We start from the raw sequence: 24613 nt of genomic DNA, 5'->3' as shown, positions 1-24613 counted from the left end.
AATTTCTTTTGATAGTAAGCAGTGAAGGTGGGCATGCCTCTTAATCTTTGTACTTTTTTAATGGCCTAGATAGTGCTATGTACATTTTAGGCATATAATTGCTTGCTAGAATAATGTGTGGTCTATATAATGACCCACAAACACATGCAGTAACTTTTAAATCTCAAGTTTACTCAGTGGGGGATTATAAAAATATATTTTACATATATGTACTATAGCTATGACAAATTAGATATCCATACATATATGTGCATATATACCTATGGACATATATGACTATATAGCATGCTAATAATTCTTTATTTGAAAATTTAAAATTATGTTAATGGAATGTGCTTTTAAATTTGGAGTAAACTTTAATGGTCATTTTCAGAATCTACTTTTGCTTTAGTTACCAACTTTATTTTCTAAATCTGCATATATTATTCAGTATCTAATAAACTATTGACATCTAGTAAACTATTTCCCTTTATATTTTTGATAATCTTTTTTGATAAAAGCTATAAAATTATTTTGTAAATATATTGGAGGCACTGAATAATGTTAGAACTGACTCAGAATACCTTCTATTGACCTTAAGTTTTCTAAAACACTAAGGCATTTTCAGAAATCTTTGTTAGCTATCCTCAGAGAAGAAGTTGACTTTGGGCCAATATGGCCTATTACAGAGGGATCGTGGATTCTCAGCCCCTGGCTAACTTTGAACATGATATATGTTCTGAAAAATGCAGAGATGATGAGGCAAATAGAAGTCTAAGCTAGGTATATAGTGAGCAGTGACTAACAAATGGGAAAGAAAAAGCAAGCAAGCAAGAAAGCAAGCAAGCAAGAAAAGAAAGAAAGGAAGGAAGGAAGGAAGGATGGAGGGAGGGAGGGAGGAAGAAAGGAAGGAAAGGAAGGAAGGAAGGAAGGAAGGAAGGAAGGAAGGAAGGAAGGAAGGAAGGAAGGAAGGAAAGAAAGAAAGAAAGAAAGAAAGAAAGAAAGAAAGAAAGAAAGAAAGAAAGAAAGAAAGAGAAAAGGAAAGGAAAGAAAAGAAAGAAGAAAAGGAAAGAAAAGAAAAGAATAAAAGAGAGAGAGAACCACATTAATTATGTTCTACTCTTACCAAGTAAGCTATATATTTTGGTCCACAGAAAAATAAAAGCAATATAACACTGGGTTTGAAATAAGAATATATGGGTTCTAGTTGCTGCTTTACCTTTCTCAGCTTTTGGGCCAAAACAAATTAAATAAGCTCTCTGAGTCTTATTTATATTAGTTGTCAAAGAAAATAAGCATTATAAATAAGAAAAGATAATTAAAATAAATTTGTAAAGCTATTGATTGCTATAGCAATACAATTATTTTTATTGTAATGCATCGTTCATTTTAAGTATTAAGTGATAAAATTAATTGAAAAAAACATTGAAGGAAATCAAATATTTTTTTCTAAATGAGGAAATCTCTTGGTATACTCATTTTATAAATGGTACTTTAAAAATAAGAATGTGACCTCTTCCATCTCTCTGTAAAGCATAAGATATATTAGAAAGCTAGGAAGAACAAGACTGCCTTGGTTTCTTGTAGGAGAGCAGTAAAACCTAAAAGGAAAAAGGCAGAAAACTTAGAAAATTCACACAAAAAAACAATATGGATTGCTTGAGATGGCTGGCATGCTGTAAGTATACTGGTTCTGGTACTATTTGACAGATAGAAAAGGAAGACAATTCTACCTTGGAGCTGTTTAAAATTGTGCAACAGCAACACAAAACATACAACGATAACAGACAATATAAACAAGTTCTATTTTTAAAGCTCTTACTATATGCTTACTGTATAAAGCATCACATGCTTTACATACATTTTTAGTCATTTCTTCTTCATTAAAATTCTATAAGACAGATATCATTCTTCCTATTTTTCAGATAGTAAACTAATTCTTAGAAGTCAAATAATTTACCAAAGGTTACACAACTTACATTTAATAGTGACACTGGGATTTTAAACCTGAGCTTATCTGATTTTAAAGAATACCTGTTACAAATATAGCAACATTAAAAGCGAAATATCTAGAAAAGTTCAAAGGCTCAAAGAGTTTTATAGCTGCAGCCCATAAAATATTCTCTAGATTTAGCTTGCAAAGCTAAAAGAAACACTTTAGCTTTAATAAAGTGAAAAGTTTTTGAAAGAGAAACAGGGAAAACCCCGGAAATGGGGGAAGAACTGTCAAAATACCAAAGCCATGAGTGGTTGGCCCAGGGCCATGGAGGCCTGGGACCCAACGACTTTGAAGGTTAAAAGATTTCCAGGAAAAATAGACTATGCCAAGTTTTTAGTAAAGCAACTATTAAGAGTAGGTTTCTTATAAACTGAACCATGTGCCTAGAATCTAGAGACTTTAATGTCTCACCTCAGTTGATTCTTTTCTACAGCTCTGTGCAGTTGCAATTTTAGAGAACGTTTTTATTAAACACTTATTTTATGCCAGTATTGTTCTAAATTCTCTACATTTAATCCTGAAGATAATTTTACAAGACAGGTACTTCCATCATCATTCCCATTTTAAGGACAAGGAAATTAAGTCATGATTCAAATCCAGGCAAATTAACATCAGCGCCTACACTCTTAACTATTATGTTATGCTGATGTTATACTAAACTAGTAACTACAATAATTAGGAAAGTAGCATTCTGTTACCTAATGAAAATTATTTCTCTAAAGCAGTTTGTTTAAATTGTCACTTAGTAAATTGATTTAGAGATCAGTAGTGTCTGCAGTGATGTTACTTACTGACAACTAATTGGAATTACAGTGAGGATAGCCTTATTTCAATTTTTTTAGAAAATGTGTTAAAAATGAACTATATATAATGATCTTGTATACTCTATACTACATAATTCCATGTTACATAAGTGAAAGATTAAGCATGGATATTTCAGGATAGTTGCTGATTTATTCAGATTTTTATGTTTTAATAGTCAGATGATACATTATTAACAGAAACTTTGATATTCTGTAAAGACATAAGGCAATTTTGGGGGAGGATTTTCATAATTTTATTGAAGGGAATTATAGAACTTAAAAACATTTTAAAGATTCTCCCTACTGTGTAGTTTTTTTTAAAAAAATTATTGACTCTATTTTAAACATTGCAAAATCTGACACATACTACTATTTACCACTGTACAGGAAAAGTTATAATAATTGGGACTTTTAAGAGAAAGAATTTTTTTTATTGTTGTTCAAGTACAGTTATGACCATTTTCCCACCATCGCTTTCCCCACTCCACCCACCCCCACCTCCCACCCTCAATCCTATTCCTCTTTGGTTTTGTCCATGGGTCCTTTATACATGTTCCTTGATGACCCTTTAATTTTGTTTTATTTGGTCTGGTTCTTTTTACTTCTGCTGCCCCAAAAGTGATATCATATGAGTTTGCAATATCCAGTGCTTACAATGGATATGGTATTATTCATCACTATGTGTGACACAGATGGATTCTCTCCAAAATGTAATATATATATTTAAAGTTGATGTAATTAATACATTGTACTAATAATGTAAACAATTTATATTAAGTGAATAAATCTAAAATATTTTTTAACCATATTGACTAGAGCAACCTTTTAGTGTCCAAATTCTATTGTCAGTTAAGAAAATTCAAGCAATCTAAGAACTTTAAAGCCTGATAAATACTTTTAAATTAGACATATTAAAATGACCTCAAAAACAAATTAACATTTGTCAAAATGAACTTTCATGCATTGATGAATTTAAATGACTGGGATCTGCTTATGAAGTACCTATATGAAAAATGAAAATCGAAGAATCATTTTGAAGTTTTCATTTATCTGAAGAGTACCATCTGGATCATTGACTTTTTTACATTCAGTCAAATATTGACTTTATACATACATAACTATAATATCAATGAGTAGTACATCTTTTTCAAGAATAACAGTATTTATAATGAAGTGTAACTTAAGGTGCTGACTACTGAGATTCAGTATGTTTTGGGGAAATTAACAAAATATATCAAATAAAACATATATTATGCTAATGTACCATAACATTTTAATAAACATTGTGAAATTTTTAGTGCTTACACCTTAAGTGAAGAGTTTGAAAAAATTAGGCTAAATTACCCCTAAATACCATAAGATATAGATACTTTTTAAGTGTTTACATTTTTTTTCATTTTTTCCATGTTTACATTTAACTGCAGTGCAATTCTTATTGAAGCCATGATAAAGGTAATAGATGTGTGTGACAGATTTATAAATGAATAAAGCCATCATTGATAAATATAAACCATCATCTGTTTAATGGAAATAATTTTTTAAAGCATGGTTTTGATGGTATAATATTATCTAAAATCTGTTATTTTTTAAAAGATTCCTTTAAAAATTAACTTTATCTAAACATCTATTAAATCAATGACAGAAGTCCAAAATACACTACTTTGATATATAAATCCAACTTTTTACAATTAGCCTAAAAAAATTCTTTTAGAAGTAAATGATCAAAGAATTCAATATGATCCATCAGGGGGTGGGAGACTAGACCACTGAGTCACAGAATATAATTAAAATAGCTGTGCTGTTAATTTTAGATATAATTTAATTTCATTTATATCAAAAGAAGACATTTAAGGAAAGAAAAATTCAAATACACATTTTTGGGCAGTTCTGGTTGCTGGCATTCTACCCCCTATATGTAAAAGAATGCTTGTTGGCATTAGGTTCCGTCAATTCATTTGTGATTTCTAAATTAATTCTGAAGGAAACCACAACTTACTTGAAGATCCCGCTGAGTGTCTGTGTGCCTGATTTTTTTTCTCTCTCTTCACAGACAAAGCATTTCCACTGGTCATGGAAAAAAGGTCTAAATCCGTGTCTTCTCTGCTTACAAGTCTTGCCTGGGAGCAATGGGAGAGAATGTATACAATCATGAAACAAAATATGGCATTTTCTGAATGCAGCTCACATTACACCAAATAAACAAACAGGCTCTGTCAAACAACCTTCTTCAAAATGATACCACAATCCTTTATTGCTGCCTAGGCAGAACAAATGCACTATGTCAAAGCATTTTTCGCAAATAAGAGCCGATTTTAAAATTGAGGTTTGCTATTTGAGTCTGTACAACAAAAGAAAACATTTTAGTACAGTAATTTTGATGAAAATCAACCTTAAAGGCAACTGATGAAACTTTATGCAGTTTAACATCACTTATTTACCAAGAATATTATTTAATTCTTAATCAAATGTTAGAAATGTCATATTGGATTATTTTCTGCAATATTTATATTTAACACTTATAAGTATTAGTTTTCTCAATAATATTTCCTGAAATGTCTTTCATCCTATATTTGTATACTGTAGAGTCACAAAAGATTTCTATTTTCTCATTACAACAATTATTAATATAAAAATGCTATGCATTAAATCTAATTTGGAGTTAATGGTAAATATATAAAAATTCCAAAATCTATTAAGGACATAAGAATTAGATAATTTATTTAATCTCAAATTACCATCTGAACATTTATTGCTACTGTAGACTGAACCTAAGAGTGAAAGAATAGCTTCTTGCCTATAAAATATTGTTTTACAGGACGTCTAATATCATTAAGTAAAGATTTATCAGGATTCAGCCATGATGTGGGGAAAAATGCAGTATGGAAAGCAAAGTAGCTTCAAAATAGCTGGGATTTCACCCAAACCACAGGATGTTTGAAATCCTGTGAGAAAGCATTGTCTTTAATGTTAGATGTAAGAAAAAATTAAGTAAAGCCAAATAAAGCCATAAAATCATCATTGTGGTTAAAAAGCTGTCCCTATGTGATGAGCTAGAAAAACTCATGAAACTAGCATCTAAAGATCATCTTTCAAGTTTAGATGTTTGCTTTTCTCTTTTACATCCCCTTCCCACTTCGTCTACCCTTACATACATGAACTTGTCATTGTTAAGTAAGAGAGTTTGTTATTGCTGAACTCAGAATAGAAACCATTCTATAATGTCAGTCACTTTTTCTTGTACCAGACTAGGTAATACAATTGCATTGTCAAAAAACTTCAGTAGAAAACTGTTCAAAATGAAATAAGGAACAATTGGTTTTCATTATACACTTGTGATTAGTATAAAAAGTGTTATACATTCTTCCTGAATTTTATTTCAACTAGTGCAATAGAGTATATGTCTAATATTCCCATTAGAATAGTTCCATCAATACTAAGATTTTAAAAAAAAGTCAAGAATAAGAGGGAAATACCAAAGAAACACTACAGTTTTGGTGAGACCAGTTACAAAACAAGGAAAAAGATGCTAAGCACGTAGGGGATCTGCCTGCTGCCCAAAGAGGCTTAACTATAAGTCTCGAGATTTTAAAATCAGATTTTATTTGCTTCAATTTGATGACATAAATTAAGTACGCCTAAATAGGAAGTAGAAATCTATCTCCCCAATTAAGACAATATTTACATATCAAGAAAATATTTGTGAATACATGCCTTCCAAAAATCTCTTTATTATCTAAGCCATTTACCCTCAAAAGAGTGCTTCTTTTGAGAGAGAAAACAATTAATGTCATTTTTAATTAAGTCAGATTATAACAGGGATACAAATTTAAAAGTGAGATTTAACAGGAGTACATGTTTTCATAATGGTGCCACCTAGCAGCTTAGGTGCAAACCTAGACATTTTATCAAGGATCCATTAATCCAGTGCATCTGATGCAGCCATGTATGCATTAATATTCAGATTTTATTTTTGAAAAATTAGTTTTCAAATTGAACATCATTCCTCCCATTTTTGTTTATAAATAAAAAACATCTTTTAAGTTATGCACAATGGATATACTTAAAAAACTGAATATAACTGCTCATGCTTTTAAACTTATTCTATAAAAATGTATATTTAATTCTAAAACACTGTAATAGTAAACATTTTGTACGGTTATAACATCATTTTAATTAATGTCAGATAATTTTCTATGTGCAATTCAATAAAAATATTTATTAAATAGTAATTTTACAAAATTATTTTTGGTTTTTATTTTTTGAACAGGCTACCTTTGTAGCCTCATCTACAAGGTTTGTGATACCTTTTCTCCATATTTTCACAATAAAATGAGGAGTACAAATTTTGGAACATGAGTTTTAAGCATCTGGATTATGATTCACCTCTAACACAAGCAACTTACTTAAAAATAGAGACTCTCCCTCATTTATAGAAAACAAGGAGTTCTTCTTTCTTCATATTTTTAAAAAGCTCTCCTTTTTATTGAATATTAATTCTAAAATTCTGTATTTTTAGAAGTTAAGACATAGCAAACAGCATATATAAAAATAGCTATTTACTTATTATCCAGATATTTCTTAAAAAGAGATAAAATATTATGAAGTTCACTTATAAGCTGTCTTGTAGTATTTCTACATAAAATTATTAAAAAAATAGAATATTTCTAGACATATGAATGATTTAAAACCATTTTTATCGCTGGATGCAGAAAGCTGAAGTATGCGTACTACTCCACTCATCATTGCGCAAGCCCCTGTTCTTATATAACAAGGCAGAGGCCTTGTTATATGATATTTGAGGTCATGGAAGACACTTTAAATATTTTACAGAGCTATAATTTACATGCAATGAAATGCACACATCTTAGACATGAATTTCAATCACATAAAAATTTATTTTAAATAAGTTAAACTTCTCATACAAATTGCAATTGCTACTGAGAATTCTCTATATATCCTCCACCCAGCATGCCCCAAAGAAATATAACCAAAGTGTGATAATTAAATCCAAGAAGGTGATATAGGTGCAATGCTATTACTAAACCACACATCAGTTTTAAGACTTCACCAATTTTCACGTGTAAACATATTTTTTTGGTTTGCCTATACATCTATGACATTTTATTGCATGCATTAATTTATATAACTACCACGGCAATCAAGCTACAAGACTGCTCCATCTTCTCAAAGAAACTCCCTGTAGTCATACCCTCTCCCCAGCCTAACCAATGGTAACCACTAATATGTTCTCCATCACTATAATTATATGTTTTTGAGAATGTTATTTATGTAAACGAAATCATACAGTATGTAACCTTTAGAGATTTTTTTTTACTCAGCATAATGCTCTTTAGATCCATCAGTCTTCATATGTATTAAGAATTTGTTCTTGTTTGTTGTGTTTTATCAATTTTTATTGTATGGGGTCTGTCCAGAAGGTATCCAGCCATGTTATATGAAAAATAGAGACATTTATTAAAGAAGATACAAGATACAAGAAACATTGTACATAGGACAATGATGTCTCAGTTCCCTTCAAAGTAGGCACCCTGTGACCTCACACAGTTCTCCCAATTGCCATCAGCTGCCCCATCATGTTTTCCTGAAATCTCATTGATGGCCTAAAATTTCTTCCCTTTCAAAGGTGATTTTAGTTTTGAGAAAAGCCAGAAGTCGCAAAGCGCCAAATCTGGGCTATAGGGGGTCTGAGTTACCTAGATGATTTGAAGTTTCGTGAAAAAACTCTGCATGAGACGTGATGCATGAGAGGGTGTGTTGTCATGATGAGGCTGCCAGTCACCAGTTGCCCAAAGCTGCAGCCTTCTGAATCATCTCAATAGTTCCCACATAAGAATATTGAAATCTAATGCAAAATCTAATGCAGATTTGTTGCAATACTAGCTCAGTCATTTTGAATGAGAGGGCCACACAGTACACATGCTCACTCAACAGTTCTACTGCCCCCACTGACTAGTATAGTAAAGACATCATTGTTCACACATGTGCATTCCAGTCCACTCTCCTTGGCTGCCAGGTTACAAGGATGTCTTGTAAAACATTCTCATTATATTAACAGTGGCTGGACTTTTTCCACACAGCTCTCGTATATCTGTTGTTTGTATGTACCACCATTTGGTTACATTTTCACTTACTGAATAAGATTTGAGTTATTTCCAATTTTTGGCTATTACAAATAAAACTACTATGAACATTTATGTATAGGTTTTTGGTTAAACATAAGTTCATTTTCCTCGGAAAACTTCTCAGGAGCGAAATTATTGATGCCACTCTCCATAGCAATGTAAGAGAGATCCAATTGCTCCACATATTCATCAGCACTTGGTATTGTCAGTGTTTTATTTTAACCACTATAATAGCTGTATTGTGGTATCATACAGTGGCTTTCACAATTTCTCTAGTGATTAGTGATGTTTAAAATGTTTTCATGTATTATTTCTATTTAAATATTCTCTTTGGTGAAATATCTGCTCAACTTCTTTGCTCATTTTTTTAAGGTTTCAAATGTACTTTATTTCTTCAATCATGCCATATTTTAATGGGTACACAGTGCTTTCTTTTGTTGTTGTTGTTGTTGTTGACACTACTATAGGTGTTCCCCATTCCCCCCCTTTGCCCACCTCCTTTTTATTTCAATTATTTATTACAGATAACTATGATGGCAATTAATTTTATGTGATAGCTTGACTAGGCCACAGGGTACCCAGACATCTTTGGTTGAACATTATTTCTGGGTTTGTCTGTGAGGGTGTTTCTGGATGACATTAGCATGTGAATCACCAAGCTGAGTACACCAGATTTTCCTCCCCAACGTGGGCCTGCATAGAAGAAAATGGTAGAAAAGGGGAGAATTCATTCTCTCTGTTTGACCAAAGAGGCTGGGGCATAAGTCTTCTCCTTTCTTAAGACTGGAACTTACATCATTGCTTCTTTTGGGTCCTAGGCCCTCAGATTCAGACTAGAACTATACCACAAGGTTCTCCTACGTCTCTAGCTTGCGGACAGGAGATCATGGGACTTAGCTTCCATAATCAAATGAACTACTTCATTTTAATAAATAATATATAATTCCTTATAATTAATAAATATACCTATAAAATCCCCCTTCTAATATAGACAGAGAGATAGATAAATAGATAGTGTTTCTCAAGTTGGGTGGATAAATAGACCAAAGAGAGATGATGGTTTAAGTTCCATTCTGAATCCAAGAGTCTTGAAATCGGAAAGTGTAAGTCTTACTGTTCTTTTTCAAGATTGCATTGGCTATTCTAAGGTCCTGTTTACACATATACAAAGAGAAAGTTATATATGTGTGTGTGTGTGTGTGTGTGTGTGTGTGTGTGTGTGTGTGTGTGTGAGAGAGAGAGAGAGAGAGAGAGAAAGAAAGAAGAGAGAGGGAGAGAGATAGCCCATTGGTTCTGTTTCTCTGGGAAACCCTGACTAATAGGATTATCAAATAGTTCATTTGTGCCTCCTTCCAGTAATTTATCTTCAGAAGCAACTTCTGTGTTACTGTTCTGATTTTTATCACCATTGAATGGCTTAGTTTTCTCTGATCTTAAAGTATGTGGTTTTCTGTATCTGCTTCTTTCATTCACTGTATTGTTTTTGATATTCACCTATGTTGCCCAGTGTGTATCAGGAGGTAATTTCTTTTCATTTCTGAGTAGGTATGTCATTGTAATAATATACCACAATTTATCCATTCTTCTGTTGATAAACATTTAGACTGCTTGCATTTTATGACCTTTATCAGTAGAGCTGCTATGTAATTTTCCTATAGGTCTTTACATGGACATTTGTTTTCATTTCCCTTGGGCAAACATCTAGAAGTAGAATTAATGGGATTATACATAAAATAGAAGTATATATAATTTTATATAAAACTGTCTATTTTTCAAAACGGTCTTATTGTTTTTCACTATACATATAATGTATGAGAATTTTAGTTGTTTTATATCTTTGCCCACATTTGTGTTTTCTGGCTTTTAAATTTTAACCATATTAGTGTGGTGTAGTAGTATCTCATTGCATTTTAATTTGTTAATTATTTTATTCTATTTTTTTCCATTACCATGTATCCTTTGGAGATAGTATGCTAAATGAAGGAAGCCAGTCATTGCTGTTTTAATTTAAATTAATGTGCTTATTAACTACTCATATATCTTCCTTTGTGAAGTTTCAAATATTTTTCAATTTTTTAATGACTTTGAGTGTTCGTCTTTATATTATTGATTTTAGGAGTTTAAAAATATATGGATACAAGTGCTTTGTTAGATGTGTATATGTGGGGGAAGGATTCTTAGCACAAGGAGGATTAGGGGGAAGAAGGAGAGGGAAAGAAAAGGAGAGGAAGAGGGAGAGAAAGAATATGAATTTTTCTTCCAAGATGTGGTCTGCATTTTTATTTCTTTTCATTGTCTGAATGAGTCTTTCTAAGTGCAAATATGTTTAAATTTAATGAGTATAATTTATATTTTTATTTTTTGGTTTATGATTTCTGTGTTCTTAAAAATTCTTTGCTAATACCATGTTTATGAAAATATCTTATTATGTTTTCTTTGAGAAGTTTGAGAATTTTAGCTTTTACATTTGGGCCTATAATTCATCTCAAATTCATTTCCAAGTATGATGTTAAGTAGAAATAAAGATTCACTTTTTTCCTTGTAGATATCAAATTGTACAATACTATTTATTTAAAAATTTATTCTTTTCCTATTTTAATTGTTTAGTGCCTTTAAGAAAAAGAAATTAGCTTTATAAATGTGGTATTTTCTAGACTCTTTTTTTTTCCATTGATTGATTTTTCTATCTCTATGCATATAATATATATTTTTGATTACTAAGGCTATATAAAGGTTTGGGTGTTCTTTTAAATATTTTTTTTTTTGGGGGGATAGAAGAGGGGAGGAAGAGAGGGAGAAAACACTGACATGTGAGAAATACATCGATCAGTTGCCTCTGGCATGCCCCCAGCTGCCAGACTATAGTTCAGACTAGAACTATACCACAAGGTTCTCCTAGGTCTCTAGCTTGTAACACAGGCTTGTGCCCTGACTGGGAATTGAACCAGTGATCCTTTGGTTCACAGGCCAGCACTCAGTCCACTGAGCCGTCCCAGCCAGGGCCAGTTTTAAAATCAGGTAGTGTGAGTCTCCTTACTACTTTTTTTCAAGATTACATAGACTATTTAGGCCTCTTGCATTTGCATATACATTTTAAATTTTGTCCATTTCTACTAAAAAGCCTTATAGATGTTTACTGAACTTATAGATCATTTGTAAAGAATTGATATCTTATAATTTTTTTTATTGTTGACACTCTTACAGATGTCCCCATTTTCCCCTTTTGCCCACATCCACCCAGCCCCCACCCCCATTCCCTCCAGCCATCAGCACAGAGTTGTATGAGTCTATGGGATATACATATATGTTTTTTGGTTAATCCCTTCACTTTATTTTATTCAGTCCCTCCCCCATCCACCTTGCCACTGATAGCTATCACTCTGTTCTATGTATCCATGCCTCTGTTTCTATTTTGTTCACCAGTTTGTTCATTAGATTCCACATTTAAGTGAGATCATACAGTATTTAGCTTTCTCTGACTGGATTATTTCACTAGCATAATGATCTCCAGATCCATCCATGCTGTAGCAAAAGGTAAAAGAGTTCCTTCTTTTTTATGGCCATGTAATAGTCCATTGTGTAAACATACCACAGCTTTTTCATCCATTTGTGAGGTCTTGTAATTTGAGTCTTTCTACTCATGGATCTCTACTATTAAGAAATAACTCTAGCCTAGGCTGGTGTGGCTCAGTGGATTGAGCCTGCTTGCGAACCCAAGGGTCGCCTGTTCGATTCCCAGTCAGGGCATATGTTTGGGTTGTGGGCCAGGTCACCAGTTAGGGGTGTGTAAGAGGCAATCGAACATGGATGCATTTCTCCCTCTCTTTTTCCTTCCCTTCCCCTTTCTCTAAAAATAAAAGTAAATAAAATCTAAAAAAAAAAGAAATAGCTCTGTTATCTTTTTGGTATGAATTATTTCTGTTATAATGTTAGCTGTCAATCTGTTTTTCTTTTGTAGATAATCTTATAATTCACTAATTCTCTCTTTTTTGAGGTCCAATCCAGTGTTTATTTCAATGATAATATTTTTTATTTCCAGAATTTCTCATAGACTCATTTGCATATCCACCTGCCCTCTAATAAAATTTGATTACTTTTGTTTTCTAATTTTCTTTTTCTATGTCTTTGAGGATCTTATAATACAGGTGGCTGCAGCTTTCTTTTTTTTTAATTTTGTTATGTCCTGGTCCCAGTTGTGCAATTGTCTGTGTCCAGTTCCTCAACACAAGCAGGGCGCTTTCATTCCCCAACACTCTACAGGCTTTCTACTCTGGACTTTTAGTTCACCCAGTATCTCTTTGACATAAATCTTCCCTTGATTTCTTCCCCACCTCTACTCACACAAAAACAAAACATTTCTTTGTTTTCTACTACCATTCACCATGTTTTTGTATTCAGCTATACTTCTTTGATATGAAAAAAAAATGCACTTGTCATTGCTATGTATTTTTTGTGTATTTGTATGTAGTGTAATATAGTGAAAAAGGGAATTAATGTCAAAGCATTAATCTCACAGAACCATTTTGATTAATAATCTACCCAAACTGTTTTCATTCATTTTTAGAAATATAACAATTAAATGTAATACCACTTCCTTTATCCTGGCATTTCTTGGCACTTTTGTATTTCTCATTCTTGTTCCAAATAGCCACTCAACAATATGAGAATGTGCTAGTAGGTAATATGTATGGTGTTAGTAAACTGATGTACTGATTTTCCTATGGCAATCTCCATGACATTCTGGCAGAGAAGTCTCTATTGAAATGCGAGAAACTATTTGTATGGTGATTATTTCAAATCTATATTCTACAAATATTCTCATAAATACATTACTTTAGCTATTGCCCTAATTTTGCTCCTATATCAAGAAAACTTCGCTCATGAGAATGATGAATATAACTGTTCTGGATAACACAATACTAGTTTCTATTATAAACTACATTATCTTCTTGTACTAAATTCTATAAGGCAAGCTAAATTATAATCAGTTTTCTTGGTGAAGGTAGAATCTGAGTAAGTAGTATTAATTGGTTGACATAAATGGAAGGTGTCATGAAGTTGGGATCACTTGATGTACCTTGTTTTAACCTGCCACGGAGGCCATATACTTAACTTCTGTCATTGGTCCGGGTACCCTATTGTCTGGTAATTTCTGAAACACTGAAAATTTCTTTTTTGGAGGCTCCATTTCTCTAGACTCTGTATTGGCCCTTCTCCTTTTGTTTACACGGGCTTCCTTCTAACAGCATATAGCACAACTGACTTTAGTAAGGCACAGACAGTTATGCTAGCTAGAGCATACACACTACTCAAAATATTTAGAACTTGATTGTTCCTAAAGCTCTGATAATTTATACTCATTATTTAGAGAGGGTGAGTTCATAATTACTTCTTAATTCTTATCTAGTTTAATCTTCTGAGTTGTAAGGGCATTTTGCTGTTTTGCTCAAGTGTTCTACTCTGAAAATGTTCAAAAATAATTTTATTATGCAATTTCCTGTATAATTTTATTTTAAATACTGTAATATGCTAATATTTTAAAATCTTCCATGTAGAATTAATATTTTAAAGTTATATCACAAACAGAGAAAATATTATTTTAGTACATAGTATTTTAATATTTCAAAAATAAATACAGTTTGATATTTCCATAATCTACACTAATATATGGACTTATTTAAAGTGCCACCTATTAAGTACTGGTGTCTACAACATTTTCTGTAACTTTAAAACACATCTTACCACAAGTTGAACTCTTCCACCATTCAGTACCTCTGGGTCTAACTCAGGCAAGAAATGATCACTGCAATAGTGACAAAAACAGAAATCATATGATTACATAAACTTAGAGAAAGAACATAAAATAAATGCCTAATTAAAAGTTTGGAGTAATCCATAATTTACAAATTGGGACTATTAGTTTTCTTTTTTTTTTTAATTTTATTTTATTTTTTCAAATACGTTTGTCTCTGCCTCCCCCCCAACCACTTTCCCTTGCCCCCTCCCTCCTTCACTCCCTCAGCTCTTCCCCTTTGGTTTTGTTTATGAGTCCTTGCTCTATGTTCCTTGACTTTCCCCTTCCCTTTCTTTCCCTGCCCGCCCTTCCCTCCTCCCTCTTGTCTCTGTTGATGTCTTTTCCTTTCAGTGTTGCTGGTCTTATTTTCCTTGCATCTTTGTATTGTTGGTTAGGTTCCACTTATAGGTGAGATCATATGGTATTTGTCTTTCGCCCCCTGGCTTATTTCGCTTAGCATAATGCTCTCGAGTTCCATCCATGCTGTCGCGAAGTTTAGTAGTTCTTTTTTCCTTTCTGCTGCGTAGTATTCCATTGTGTATATGTACCATAACTTAAAGTTTACATGCAAAGGTATATGCAAATATACAAGTTTCCATAGTTATTTTAAATTCAATTTGACTTAACATTTAAATTTCTAAACAAAACTTTAATACTTCCTTTCTTTGCCAAACATAAACACATTAAATAAACAAAAATTTGAAAGAAACAAGAATAACTAATAACATAAAAATATAAATATTTACATTTATGTGCATGTCTTAAGAGTAAAGCAAAGCTTCCTATTATTAAAATAGTTTTAGTGTATTTAATACATTATACTAATGTTCATAATTAACTTCTGTTTAAAACAGAACATTAACATTTGACTTTTCAAGAACTTCCATTCTTGAAAATATTATTCCTTAAAATGCTATGTATTCCTTTATATATTATATTTCAAAAGAAAATCCATGAAATATTGCCTCTTGTACCTTATATTTAAATATAATTTACTATGAGTAAGAGACATTGTTAAATGTGTCAGCTTATTTAAACTATGTCCTGAATTGTGGGGGACCACTTTGCATGTTATCGGGAATCGAAGCCCCTGCATGAGCCAAGTCTTGAAAGGGGCCTGTAAGCCTAGACCAGAAAACTGGGAATGCTGAAGGCAGGCATGATCCGCTGCTAACACCGAGGGTTCCGGTGGGAAATCTGGCCTAAAGAATGCATTGTATCCACTGCAGATTGCTCTGCTTTGCACTGCCCTGATAAGGAAAAACCACATATTTAAACTGCAAAGAGGAAGAGTGAATTCCTGCATTCAGGAGCCATGCCTTAACCACCATCTATCATCTGACATCAGCATGTCTAACAGACCCTGACCTGAGGCAATCTCTGTGTTCTTAAAATTGTTATCTATGATCTCTATATGTTTTCTGTAAATATAGCCTTTAGACTATATTTATTGATTGATAAACTTTGCATGCATGCTGTATATCCTTCTCAATAAAAGCCACCTCAGAAAAGGGGTCGGGGCATTCTCCTCTAGAGAAAATCGCCTTCCCTTTTTCTTGACATCACTTGGTGTCTGGAACGACTCTATTTCATCCGCGGTGAATCAGAGGACTTTGTGGGACGGGGTATATTATTTTTTTATTTTTCACATTATCTATACTAAGCTTTAAAATCTCTGAACCAGACCACCTGTATCTGGTTAATATAGATGGTAAGCTATGGGTTATATTATATTTCTTTATAGTTCTAAGGATTTTATCTTATGAATTACACTATATTGATATCAATATAAAATAAATTTTGTTTGCATTAATTAGAATACTTGGTAAAATAAAAAATTCTTAGATGTTGATTGCTTTACTACTACTTTCTCTGCTTACAACCAAATGGGACATAACAATTCATATTTCAAGATGTTTTAATTTTATTTTTATCCTTTACTTTCTTTTCCATAATTTAAAAGCATTACATGATAAAACTGAACACATATGAAGGCTTTAGTTCATATATATTACATTATTAAAAAACTTGATTTTTTTATACATAAATTAAGTTTTAACTCTTATAACTATAGGATTTTATTTGTCACTCATTTAGTTATTACCCACAATACTTGAAAACATTTCCAAATTGTCATCTATGTGTAGATTCCATATCAGTTTATATATTTAATAAAATATTAAAATAATCCATTTTTAATTTTTTTGTAGATATATATGGCTAAAATGAGAGTCCTGAAATTTTATGTTAAAAATATTATTTCTGGGATTTTATTTCCTTAAAACTTTGATTCACTGGTTTTGCACATATTTGCTTACTATTACACTGTTGTTGGCTGATATTTTTCCCCCTTAAAATTCTTATCTTGAAGTCCTAACACTCAATACCTCAAAATTTGAATATATATGGAAATAGGGTCGTCAAAGATGTAATGCATGTAGAATGAGGTCATATGGGTGGGCCCACTAATCCAATATGACTGGTGTTCTTATAAGAAGAGGAACGTAGAACAGAGACAACACAGATGAGGGATGATCATGTGAGGACACAATCAGAAGGTGGCCACCTGCAAGTCAAGGGGAGAGACCTCCAAAGAAACCAAACGTACCGACGCTTTGATCTGGGATTTGTAGTCTCTAGGACTGTGAGAAAATAAACCTCTGCTATTTAAGCCAATCTGTGGTATTTAGTTACGGCAACCCTAGCAAACTAATACATACATTAATATAACTAAAATTAATTGACCCTGTTTGTTGCTAAATAAAACACTTAATATCCTCAACATTATCAGCTCATCTCTATTTGGTGAGATAGTAAAATATCATCTCACTATAAAGGAGACAAAACAGCATTAAGACATTAAAAATCAGTTACATGACTGGTAAAGTGGCAGCATCAGGGGTGAATTATAATTTTAACTGCCAAACATAAATGATAAAAATAATACAAAATAAAATACAAGTTGCCATACATATAGTATTTATAAACAATTAATAAATATCATGCATTTTACTTCATAAAGTAGAATCATTTGTGTAGTTCATCTATTGTCATTAACCATTACAGAAACAGAATTCTCAAACATTTTAAAAAGAAAAATATAAAGTGATTAAATCTATTCTATAAAAGAGGACTTTTTTATAATTTCCCATTGTGGTAATTGGACTTTGGCTATAAAGTCACGTATGTTTTAGCACAATTAACCTAGGTTTAACTTTTCAAGATATGTTTACAATACAAAAATTGAATTTAAAGGAAATGATCTCACCATTTCATATTTCTAGAACTAGTTGTTTCATGAACTCCAACCTGTGTATGAAGCCACTGATATGTATATTCTTTACTCCTTTCTAATTTTTCAGGTGCCATGGTATCCTTGTAGATAAATTCCTTTTCCTTACCTGGGAAAGAAGTAAGAAAATCTTATTTTTTATTTAAAGATACCAGGCTTGTCCAAAGAGTTCAGTTTAGGGTAATAATTTTATCACAAGAAAGAAAAAGAAAAGCACTAATTCATGGAAGTTAAATCATCTATAAGAAAAATGTCAGTCACTTACAGATAAAATACTTCTGTTTAAGTTTCAAACCCACTTATTTTGAAAAATGAAGGAAATGTTTTAATGTAACCAACATTTTATAAGATTTTTTTTAAATTTTTATATTTAACAAATTCAAAGAATTATTTTGGTAGACATTAAAATTCTAGTATAAAAAGAATACTTGTCCACTATGATGTCTTTTCAGGCTTAGTTTAATGTCCGATTGTTCTTATACCAGTTTTAGCCACATGCAGAGTTTATAAATATACTGAAGGTACTTAAAGCAGAATTTCAATTTTATATAAAATTAAGCGTGTTTGTGTAAGATAATGTAATATTTTAGGTTAGGAATGCAGTTTTTGTCAGGATTGTATGTGCTTATGCCATAGTAGCTATTTCAGAGGTCGAAGGGGCAACTATAACAAGAAAGATGTTATGAAAAATATGAAAAGGAGAAATTATATAAGGTAAAGATACAAGATACCAAATGTAAAAGAAAATAGTTAAAAAAGAAATATCCAATTCTTATATTCAAATGTGAAATATAATATATATATATATATACACATACATATTTTTAAAAAAATTTACAGACACTACTGCCACATCACTGCCATGTGTTTCAGAGTTACATTGAAGGCTTGTTGTTTTACAACCTTCTGCCATGAACTTGATTTTTCAGGCTGGTTCATTTATGGTGCCATCACGGTGCTTTGGGACTTAGTTTTGTAGGTTTGATAGAGAGAACACCAGAGAGATATACTTCTTGAAAACTAGCTCACGGTAATCAAACTCACAAGAACGTTGTAATTTAAAACCTGGTATTTAAAAAGTCAATTTATTCATGTGAAATATTCTTTCGCCATAGATTCTCATACATAGCAAGTCACCTTATATTTGCAAGTTGTTAGGAAAACAAATGAGGCATGGTGCAAAACCTGTTTTCAATACTTAATGCATGAGCTCACACATTCACACATGTACACACAAGCATAACACATATCATTCTGAATATGTTGTGAATATATCTATCATGGTTTTTTTTCCTTAAAAGTTGCTGTTACAGTTAGTGAAACAGCTCTAGCTTTCTATAAGGAAATTGTTGGATGACTTCAAAAAAGATATAGACAGCAACACACTGATAGCAGGGGATTTCAACACCCCACTGTCAAAAATGGACAGATCTTCCAAACAAAACATTAATAAACATATTGTGGCGCTGAATGACACACTGAATCAAAGAGACTTAACTGACATATTTAGAACCTTACATCCCAAAGAAGAAAAATACACATTCTTTTCAAATGCTCATGGCAGTTTTTCAAAGATAGAACACATAATAGGACACAAAGAAAACCCCAGTAAATTCAGGAAAATGGAGATAATACCAAACTTTTTCTCGGACCACAGGGGATTGAAACTGGAAGTCAACCTCAAAGAGAAACTTCAAAAACTTGCAAACTCATGGAGACTGAACAGTACACTTTTAAACAATGAATGGGTCAATAATGAGATAAGAGAAGACATCAAAAAATTTCTGGAAACAAATGAAAATGAACAGACAACATCTAAAACCTATGGGACACAGCAAAGGCGGTCCCGAGAGGGAAGTTCATAGCAACACAGGCTTACCTAAAAAAGATAGAAACATTTCAAATAAAAGACCTAACACTACAACTTCAAGAACTGGAGAAACAACAACAAATAAATCCCAGAGCAAGCAGAAGGACGGAAATAGTCAAGATAGGAGCAGAACTGAATGACATAGAGACAAAAAGAACAATTCAGAGGATCAACCAATCCAGGAGCTGGTTCTTTGAAAAGATAAATAAAATTGACAAGGCTTTAAGCCGACTCATCAAGAAAAAAAGGGAGAGGACCCAAATTCATAATATCAGAAATGAAAGAGGAGAAATAACAACTGACACCACAGAAATACAAAGGATCGTCAGAAACTACTATGAACAATTATATGCCAAGAAATTTGAAAATCTTGATGAAATGGACAAATTTTTAGAAAAGTATAATCTTCCAACACTGAAGGAGGAAGAAACAGAAAGCTTGAACAGACCAATAACTGGGGAAATTGAAGCGGTAATCAAGAAACTCCCGGCACACAAAAGCCCAGGGCCGGGCGGTTTCACAGGAGAATTTTACAAAACATTTAAGGAAGAGCTAACCCCTGTCCTTCTCAGACTATTCCAAAAAATCCAAGAGGAGGGAAGACTCCCAGACTCTTTCTATGAGGCCAGCATCACCCTGATCCCAAAACCAGATAAAGACCCTACAAAGAAAGAAAACTACAGGCCAATTTTGTTGATGAACATAGATGCTAAAATCCTCAACAAAATATTCGCAAACCGCATCCAGCAATACATTAACAAGATTATCCACCACGATCAAGTGGGATTCATCCCAGGCATGCAGGGATGGTTCAATATACGCAAATCAGTAAATGTGATACATCACATAAATAAAAGACAAGACAAAAATCACATGATCATCTCGATAGATGCAGAAAAAGCATTCGATAAGGTACAGCACCCATTTATGATCAAAACACTCAGCAAAATGGGAATAAATGGGGCATTCCTCGACGTAAAAAAGGCCATATATGAAAAACCTACAGCCAATATCATACACAACGGGCAAAAACTGAAAGCTTTCCCACTAAGATCGGGAACACGACAAGGATGTCCGCTCTCACTGCTTCTTTTCAACATCGTATTGGAAGTCCTAGCCACAGCGGTCAGACAAGAGAAAGAGATAAAAGGCATCCAAATAGGAAAGGAGGAAGTAAAGCTATCACTGTTCGCAGATGACATGATAGTGTACATAGAGAACCCTGTAGACTCTACCAAAAAACTCCTCAACCTAATAAGTGAATTTGGCAAAACAGCAGGATACAAAGTCAACATTCAGAAATCAAAGGCGTTTTTGTACACCAGCAATGCAATAGAAGAAGAAGAAATCAGAGAAAATATACCATTCAATATAGCAAGAAGAAAAATAAAGTACCTAGGCATAAATTTAACCAAAGACATAAAAGACCTGTATGCAGAAAACTATACAACATTGAAAAAAGAAATTAAGGAAGACACAAATAAATGGAAGCATATACTGTGCTCATGGATTGGAAGAATTAATATCATCAAAATATCCATACTACCCAAAGCAATGTATAGATTCAACACAATCCTTATTAAGATACCAATGACATATTTCACAGAAATAGAATAGACATTTCAAAAATTTATATGGAATCATAAATGACTCCCAGCAATTTTGAGAAAGAGAAACAAAGTAGGAGGGATCACAATACCAGACATCAAACTCTACTACAAAGCCGCTATACTCAAAACAATCTGGTACTGGCACAAGAACAGACCCATAGACCAGTGGAACAGAATAGAAAGCCCAGAAATAAGCCCAGGTCTCTATGGACATCTAATATTTGACAAAGGGGGCAGAAGCATTAAATGGAGCAATAATAGCCTCTTCAACAAATGGTGTTGGGAGAGCTGGACGGCTACATGCAAAAAATTGAAATTGGATCATCAGCTGACACCATACACAAAAATTAACTCAAGATGGATAAAAGACTTAAATATAAGTCGCAACACCATCAAAGTCCTAGAGGAGAACATTGGCAGGAAACTCTCAGATATCCCACGCAGCAATTTTTTCACCGATATGTCTACTAAAGCAAGGGACATAAAGGAAAGAATAAACAAGTGGGACCTCATCAAAATAAGAAGCTTCTGCATGGCAAAAGAAAACATCAGCAAAATGAAAAGGGAGCCAACCATATGGGAAAATATATTCGCTAATGATACATCAGATAGAGGTTTGATCTCCAAGATATATATAGAACTCACTCGACTCCACTCCAAGAAGACAAACGATCCAATCAGAAAATGGGCAAAGGACCTGGGCAGACGCTTTTCCAAGGAGGAGATACAGAGGGCCCAGAGGCATTTGAAAGGATGCTCAGCATCACTAGCCATCAGAGAAATGCAGATCAATACCACCATGAGGTACCACCTCACACCGGTCAGAATGGCCATCATAAACAGATCCACAAACAACAGGTGCTGGCGAGGCTGTGGAGAAAAGGGAACCCTAGTACTGTTGGTGGAAAGGCAGACTGGTGCAGCCACTGTGGAAAGCAGTGTGGAATTTCCTCAAAAAGCTGATAATGGAACTGCCTTTTGATCCAGTGATTCCCCAGCTGGGACTATACCCTAAGAATCCCAAAACGCCAGTACAAAAGAACCTATGCACCCCAATGTTCATAGCAGCACAATTTACAATAGCCAAGTGTTGGAAGCAACCTAAGTGCCCATCAGTAGATGATTGGATCAAAAAGTCATGGTACATATACACAATGGAATACTACGCAGCAGAAAGAAAAAAAGAACTACTAAACTTTGCGACAGCATAGATGGAACTCGAGAGCATTATGCTAAGCGAAGTAAGCCAGGGGGTGAAAGACAAATACCATGTGATCTCACCTATAAGTGGAACCTAACCAACAATACAAAGATGCAAGGAAAATAAGACCAGCCACACTGAAAGGAAAAGAAATCAACAGAGACAAGAGGAAGGAGGGAAGGGCGGGCAGGGAAAGGGAAGGGAAGGGGAAAGTCAAGGAACATATAGCAAGGACTCATGGACAAAACCAAAGGGGAAGAGCTGAGGGAGGGAAGGAGGGAGGGGGCAAGGGAAAGTGGTGGGGGGTAGGCAGAGACAAATGTATTTGAAAAAATAAGTTAAAATAAAATAAAAAAAAAACAGATAATGGAGAAAGTTATCCAGAAAGCTAGAAATGAGAATGTTTATTTCTCTAAATTGTAAGCTAGTTCTAATGACATCTGTTTAGCTGAAGCCAACGCATCCATATCTGGTACACTGGAGGAACAATAACTTCACTTATAAGGGTTGACCACTGAATCCATGAGCCAGCAATGTTTTGATAAATGGCTTTACAGATATACAGAAACTAGAAAAAAGACTCAGAGGAAAGATTTGGTGTTGCTATGCTCAGTTACTGCACAGTATTAAGTCTCTTCACTAGTACAGTCCCAGCCTCTAATATACTTCTCTTGGTTAACTAGACCAGATCTTGGAGCCAGGAGAGCAGTGACAGAAAATAATGAGGACTCAGAGACTCTGATAATTAACAGAGCACACAGTTGGATTCTTATACTTATTACGTGGAGAATCTTTTCCTAACAAGTGTACTTTTAGTTAAAGATAAAAATTAACTGTGTCTTCCTGTTTTTAAAAATAGCAGCACAGCCCTGGCTGGTGTGGCTCAATAGACTGAGCACTGGCCTGTGAACCAAAAGGTCACCGGTTTGATTTCCAGTCAGGCCACATGCCTGGGTTGCAGACCAGGTCCCCCATCTGGGGGCATTGGAGACAAATTCGGACAACAGGTTGATGTTTCTCTTTGCACACTGATGTTTCTCTCCCTCTCTTTCTCCCTCCCTTCCCCTCTTTCTGAAAATAAATAAATAAAATCTTTAAAAAATATTTGAAGTCAAAATAATGACACATACTTACAATATTCACTTTTTTTAAAAATTATTCAAACACATTTGTCTCCATTTTCCCACCACCACTTTCCCCTGCCCTCCTCTCCTTCCTCCCTCAATCCTGTCCCACTTTGGCTCTTTGGCTTCCTCCATGGGTCCTTTATACATATTCCTTGACTTCACCCTTCCCCTCCCTTTTCCCACACCCCCGCCTCCTTCCCTCTTGATTCTGTTGGTTTCTATTTTCTTTCAGTGTTGTTGGTAATATTTTCCTTGCTTGTTTGTTTTGTTGGTTAGGTTCCACTTATAGGTGAGATCATATGGTATTTGTCTTTTGCCCCCTGGCTTATTTCACTTAGCATAATGCTCTCCAGTTCCAACCATGCTTTTGCGAAGGGTAGTAGCTCTTTCTTTCTGCTGCATAGTATTCCATTGTGTATACTCACTTTTCAAAGTACTAATTTTGGAAAGTTTTCCTCAGCTCTACAATTACGCTATAAATCCTAACTAAACCAAGATTCTGGACAACTATCCCCAAGTAAAGATAAGAGATTTTACTGTAAGGGTTCAATTCATAATAACCTTTTAATCCCTAAGGCACAGATTGGTAGATCAGCATGAGCTCAGTGTGAGAAACATAGCAAACACGGTGCTGAAGTTGACTGCATGAACTCAAAGATACTGCAATTCAAATGCTGCAGGAAATGATTCTGTTTTGGCTAACCCATTTCAGGATCACTTCTCTCACTGAGAGAGAAAAATGTACGATGTACTCTTTGAAGCTTGCAGAAGAAGTCCTGCTTTTTGCATCTAGGG

At 33.6% G+C, this 24613-nt stretch overlaps 1 protein-coding gene across 1 annotated transcript in view; it reads right to left on the bottom strand.

Moving 5' to 3' along the window:
* Nucleotides 1-24613, bottom strand: part of LRRIQ1 (leucine rich repeats and IQ motif containing 1) — a 208549-nt gene that overhangs the window by 14985 nt on the left and 168951 nt on the right. Inside the window, 6 exon segments of the mRNA XM_054579834.1 lie at nt 4778-4898; nt 14013-14039; nt 14042-14103; nt 14106-14163; nt 14667-14727; nt 17987-18119. Coding sequence (XP_054435809.1) covers nt 4778-4898; nt 14013-14039; nt 14042-14103; nt 14106-14163; nt 14667-14727; nt 17987-18119 — 462 coding nt within the window.

The sequence above is a fragment of the Pteronotus mesoamericanus genome, unplaced genomic scaffold (genome assembly GCF_021234165.1).
Source record: "Pteronotus mesoamericanus isolate MK-2021 breed Mesoamerican mustached bat unplaced genomic scaffold, CSHL_Meso_final contig_56, whole genome shotgun sequence".
NCBI classification, from domain to species: domain Eukaryota; kingdom Metazoa; phylum Chordata; class Mammalia; order Chiroptera; family Mormoopidae; genus Pteronotus; species Pteronotus mesoamericanus.
This window is presented reverse-complemented; position numbering and strand designations above follow the sequence as displayed.